This window comes from Aspergillus udagawae, assembly GCF_001078395.1.
Source record: "Aspergillus udagawae IFM 46973 DNA, scaffold_6, whole genome shotgun sequence".
Taxonomy (NCBI): domain Eukaryota; kingdom Fungi; phylum Ascomycota; class Eurotiomycetes; order Eurotiales; family Aspergillaceae; genus Aspergillus; species Aspergillus udagawae.
The window spans coordinates 2,614,566-2,620,565 of NW_025091269.1; the positions used below are offsets into that span (position 1 = coordinate 2,614,566).

General features: G+C 45.6%; 2 protein-coding genes across 2 annotated transcripts; one reads left to right on the forward strand and one right to left on the reverse strand.

Moving 5' to 3' along the window:
- Positions 1 to 1,286: 1,286 nt before the first annotated feature.
- Aud_008684 (maltose acetyltransferase) lies at positions 1,287 to 3,457 on the forward strand (the record flags this gene model as incomplete). Its single annotated transcript, XM_043293549.1, has 2 exons — positions 1,287 to 2,157; positions 2,241 to 3,457. 2 exons carry the CDS (start codon positions 1,287 to 1,289, stop codon positions 3,455 to 3,457), a joined length of 2,088 nt encoding a protein of 695 aa, XP_043149484.1.
- Positions 3,458 to 4,078: 621 nt separating this feature from the next.
- Positions 4,079 to 5,300, reverse strand: Aud_008685 (porphobilinogen synthase HEM2; the record flags this gene model as incomplete). The annotated part of the gene is made up of 2 exons (XM_043293550.1): positions 4,079 to 4,981; positions 5,082 to 5,300. The coding sequence occupies 2 exons, from the start codon at positions 5,298 to 5,300 to the stop codon at positions 4,079 to 4,081; spliced, it is 1,122 nt and encodes a 373-aa protein (XP_043149485.1).
- Between the last annotated feature and the right edge of the window lie 700 nt (positions 5,301 to 6,000).

Consider the following 6,000-nt stretch of genomic DNA (forward strand, 5'->3'; position numbering starts at 1 on the left):
GCATTTCTATATATATATGGCAACCCTGGTATTTGCCTTGACTTCATTTAATTGGCAGTCAAAGTAGCCCAGTTAGGCAGTATGAGCCAAGAAGGTATAAGCAGTCATGTAGAGGTTTTGTCACACAGTTCATGAAAGCAAATTAAGCACGTAGTTAGATGGAGTGGTCTGTCTACCCATCTCCATAATTGAGAGAAATGTACGGAGTTCTGGGGTGTCTTACAAGCATCTGATGCCTATACTAGCTCAATACCCATTCTGAATTTGTCCTATAGTTGTAATTCTTTGCCCCTACTCTGTGCGCCATACTACCATTTCATGCCAACAACATTATTATACTCTATTATAATACTCTGTGTGTAATCCAGTTAGATACATCCTTCCCAGTCCTTCATTCCCTCTTCTATTCCTCCTTCCCCATGCCTTTCATGAGTATCCTCAAGCTTCTCTATTTCAAATTCACTGAATTTTCAAGGCTACCTCTTCAGTGTGATGACTAGTGCCTAGGCATATCTGTCATCTATCTTATATATACAGATTACTGGTTTTGTCAGATCACCCATCTGTAGTCGTCCGATCCCAATGATTTATGATTGATCTGCGCCGTCTTCTGTCTAAGGTGGTGCACCGTATTGGTCTCCAGGCTACTCTATACTACTATTATTTATCCTATTTGACCCCTCATTGAGCATCATTCTGCCCTCGCTACTGCGCATTCTAGCTCTCACCCTAGGGCATACTTATTTTCCTCGCCCATTCGAATATTGATACTTTGATTTCCACGCGGGCCGTTGTCCTCTTCCGAATGCCTGACCAATAACACTCTCTACCTCCGTATATTGGCCATCATTAATTGCGCGCTGTTGTCGAAAGAACCAAGCAATTTCAACCTTCTTTCTTCCTCAATTACCGCCCTCCCCAACAACTCCTCCAATCGTTTCATGTCTTGTACCTTGTTTAACTTATTATGCTTATTCAACTAGTAATTTGATTACCGCATGTCAGTGCAGCGACAACGTTCACAACGTCTATTTGGAATCGACTTGGCGCTGAGCGACATCCCAGTGAACTTCAGCTGTTTGCCTTCCCACCCTTCTTGTGATTTCGGGCTGCTATCCTCACTGGTCGAAGCGAAATAAATATAAGGCAACAGGAATAGATCTCCAGGTTCAGATCCGATCTGTCAAAATATCATAGTTCTACAAGGCAGACTGAAAGGATTCGCGGAGCGAGAGTGCGCGTCATCTTGATACTATAGCTCCGCCTGTCTTTCGAGAATGAGCACAATGGCGTCCACTTCAGTGACGAATGGTCACGAACCCGAGAAGAGGTCCAAGTTGGAGAACCAAAGTCCTCCTCGGTTTACTGCGGTGAATGGAAGGGAACTCACAGCGACAATGTCCGTTGGCCCTACTGCCGCCGACTCATCTAGCAACGAAGAGATATCGATTAATCAAGGCAGAGTCGAACTCGACGCCCCATTTCGAGCGGAAGAGCGTGCAAGAGATAATGGAAACGCTGAAAATGACCCGGACGAACGATCGATGCAGCGTTCCACTTCCCATAGTGGCTCATTGTCAGGAGGACAAAGTGCAAACAAGAGGAAGAGATCAGAAATTGATGAGCGTCAAGAACTTCCCTCATCATCTTCTAAAGGCTCTCGAAGTCCGGCCATACGGTCAGATGCCGCTGTGGAGTTTCACACCCAACCGCTTGCTCTCAACATCGCTGTGTCGCCTCCTGGCCCTCACGATCCCAAGCATTCATCACCATCAATTGCTCAATCAGACAGAAATGAAGATTCACGATCCGCCTCAGCAAATGCCTCATTGAATGACTATGATTCACATCTGGTGCAACAGGCACAGCGCGCACAACAAATTGACCCCTCAGATGCTCAGTTGGCAGAGGTACTCCAGCGCGAGTCCCAGGATCATGATGGACAAGGCTTACAGCAGAAGAGCTGGAGTGCGACGAATCGCTCGACAGAGGGACCCGCGCAAACCAAAGAGCCTTTACATACGTTTTCACAAGAACAGCCACAAGCGGCTATACAAGTCGCCCCTAAGCGAAAGCGCGTATTCAGCAACCGAACTAAAACTGGCTGCATGACTTGTCGCAGAAGGAAAAAAAAATGCGACGAGCAGCATCCTGCGTGTAAGTTATTCTTCGCGCCTCTTATCATGGAATACGGAGTTTCTTCGTTCTTTTAGCCATGGTCGCTCAACATTTTTCCATAGGCAACAATTGTCTCAGAGGTGGTTTCCTCTGTGAAGGTTATTCGTCCCGAAGCACGTGGCAGAAACCCTCCAGCGCGAAAACTCCAGTTCCGTTGCAATCCAAAGAGGGCTACCCAGATTTAGGGGCGCAGTACGTTCATGACTTGAGCCAACAGCATGAGCGACCGCAAACTCTGGCGGAACAACTTGACGCGGGAAAAATGAGGGCAATCGTCACCGATGAGAACGATCGTGTCGCTGGGCAGTTCAATGCTAGCCCGACAGGAGCAAATTCGGCTCGTGGGCCATGGTCTAAACGGAGTTGGCCTAATGCCGGCCATACTACGTTTATACCTGATCATGTGACCAAGTCTGACTATCGAGAGGTCCCATCGATACATGAACTATCGCGCGATGGACATACGAAAGGCGACTATCAGATTGTTCCGTCGATTAGAGACATACCACACGGATCACATCAAAAGCCGGGGATGTCCATCTTTCAAGGTGGTATTGATCAGCGGCCGGCACATACCGGCACTGTGGACACGAACAGCCCGCAGGCACAGGCTCGGATGGCCCTTAGTATTGAGCATCAGCTGTCCAATCGCACTGTGAGTGAAGAATCGGAAAAGGACAAGATGATTCGCGGCGAGCTCTATCGCCCTTTCGATATTCATCTTGTGGAGGAGCGCGAGCGATGCAAAGCCGCCATCTGGCGGTTCAACAATGCTTGTAACCCTGTCTCGGGCTTGAGTGCGAAGGAACAGAATCGCCTGCTGAAGGAGGTTCTGATTCCCCCTGGTTCGGTTGTTGGTTCTCCATCGAGCGTGGGACCACTGAGACCCGCCGGATCTATTGGGCAAGGCGCCGTTGTTGAGTCACCTTTTCAATGCCACTATGGGTTCAACATTCACATTGGTGAGGACGTTATGATATCAGAAAACTGTCTCTTCGTGGATGACTGCCCTATCACTATCGGTGCTCATACGTGGATAGGTCCTCGGGTCACTATTCTCACGTCAATGGCCCATGCAAACATGCAAGAACGGAAAGGCTCTCAAAGCCGGTATCAAGGTCGCCCCGTCACAATCGAAGAAGACTGTTACGTCGGCGCTGGTTGCACAATATATCCCGGTGTGCGTCTCCGGCGTGGTGCTTATGTGGCCCCGGGCGAAGTAGTCAAAACTGACATTGTAGCATATGGTTTTCAGGGTCTAAAACCAAGCTACATGTGATGGTTCAAACGTTCAAGATATGTCGTCATGATTATGAGTGTCAAACAATACATCTACGTTTCTCGAGCCATGGCCGGGTCATCAAATGTCTGGTTGATATGCACATATGTAGCGTCTGCAACATGTACGTGGGTTCTCACGTTGATAGAGTGTTGGCACCCAACCGATATCTGCACTGAAGTCTTTTCTTGTATGTCTCGCGTCTATCTCCATGCCTTATCCACCTTCGCCTGGCCGGGAACGGACCCATGCATTATATACTAGACGTGGGGGAGAAAGCAAAGGTTGGTGCCCTTTAAGATACTGAAGGATACTCTACTGATCTGTCTACCAAAAGCGAAGCGGCCTCTCCGTCAAGTGATGGAATGGCACGAGTACATATTTTATTACAACTCGTCCTCATGTTTCAGTTCTTTTTCTGCCAGGTTGACGTTAGAGAAAGAGGAGCAAAGATGGAAGGCACGAAGTACTTATGCTACATTCGGACAGTCCCCTACAATCTGATCAACATTGATCATGATCCGGACCATTTCTCTCTCAATTGACTCGATGTGATTTTGCGCAACCAAAAACATGACAATGATTGACAGAGAACGCGAGACAAAGATAATGAGTAATTGGCTAAAGCCAGTCCAGGAATTCTGGTACAAAATAGCTCACGATTATTCCAGCGCCGGCTCTGAGAATCCCTTCCGTACTTTCAAACGCCATCGATTTCAAATCAAACACCCCGGCCTTGGCAGCGGCATGAATCATAGCATACTCACCACTGACCTGGTACGCTGCAATTGGCATATCCTTTGCAAGCTCCTTTGCATCCCTGATGATGTCCAGATAACTGCTTGCAGGCTTCACCATTATGATGTCTGCGCCTTCAGCCACATCTCGTTGAATTGCTCGCCGGGCGAGTCCACGGCCTCCCGGTGGCAGCTGATAACATCTGCGGTCACCGAAAGATGGGCAAGAACCGGCTGCGTCACGGAATGGTCCATAGAGACAACCACTGAACTTTGCGCTGTAGGACATCAAGAGAACGCGATGGGCCAACCCTGCTTCAATCAACTTTAGTTTGATAGCGCGAACTCTCCCATCATTCATGTCGGATGGAGCGACGCAATGCGCACCAGCAGTAGCGTAGGCAAGGGCGACATCTGAAATTCGATCAACAGACTGAGCGTTATCCAGCGTCCCATCCTCTCGTAGTATACCGCAGTGACCATGAGATGTGTACTCGCAGAGACAAACGTCAGTCACAATATAGAGATTAGGAAAGCGTGACCTGAGAAGACGAATAGCCTGAATGACTGGGCCCGAAGGATCGTCTGCAGCAGTACCCAATGCATCTTTTGCAGTTGGGTGAAGTGGAACCCCAAACAGTATAACCGACCGCAGTCCCTTTTGAACAAGTGGCCTGAGGAAAGGAACAAGGCGGTTCAGACCTCGGCGATGCTGGTTAGGCAGTGATGGGATTGGTGTCTCTTCATCGGGATTGTCAGTGATGAATAACGGATAGATGAGCATTTCCTGTCTTGAATCAGAAAAACGCCAATCACAGGAAGCTTCAGGTCTATGTGAGAGTCTTCAAAGTGTGAAGAGTTTGACCGACTACTTTGACGCCACGAACCTTGGTCAACTGTCTTTCAGCTTGCCATGATCTGGTCAATGGATGGCTGTATCCAGCATGGAGCTGGCTTGAGATGTCCCCAGAAATGCTGACACTTGTAGCGGCTGTGCTTGTATATGATCGAGCAGTGGCCTGAGACCGTGCATGGGATATTTGAGAGCTGCGATCATCATAAGAATCCCTGAAAGCAAGATCCGACACAAGATTTGAGAAAGACATGGCGTTAATGAGGTAATGTATTGGAATCAAGCAGTTTGTAATTGAAGAAGTCTGTATAAAGTAGTTATGCTCTATTCCTCCCTGCTCCTTGGCATTTATGATTTTCTGCCCAATGATATTAATTGTGCATATGCACTCTATGGATTATTAATTATAAACTAGTAACATATTTCCCGGGTGAGCAGGATACCCAACCAAGCAGGACACCCCTCATTAAATTTCAACGCATTTGAATCCTAAAGCTATCTAAATCAACCATACCATTAAAACCATATCACATCTCTTAGAAATTAGTGGAGCAAGAGGGAAGGCTTTAATTAGTAATATCTACTTTAAAAAAGAATAAAATTTTAAGTATTTACTATATTATAGAGATACTTAATATTCTAAAATCTATTCTTTATAGCTAACTAAATAAATACTAATATTAAATTAAAAAATATATTAATAGCTACTAGCTATCTTCTATATAGAAAGAATTATTAGTAAAATAGATACTATCTAAAGATCTATATAATATATCTTATAGACTATTTTATACATAGAAAATAATTAATATTCTTCTCTAAGTAGATAATCTCTCTAGATTTAAATTTTAATAAGAACTAGGTATCTATCTTTATTAATTAATATAATAATATTAAAATCTAATATACTTAATAATATAATTATAGTTAAGCTTAATATAAAGATCTAAAGA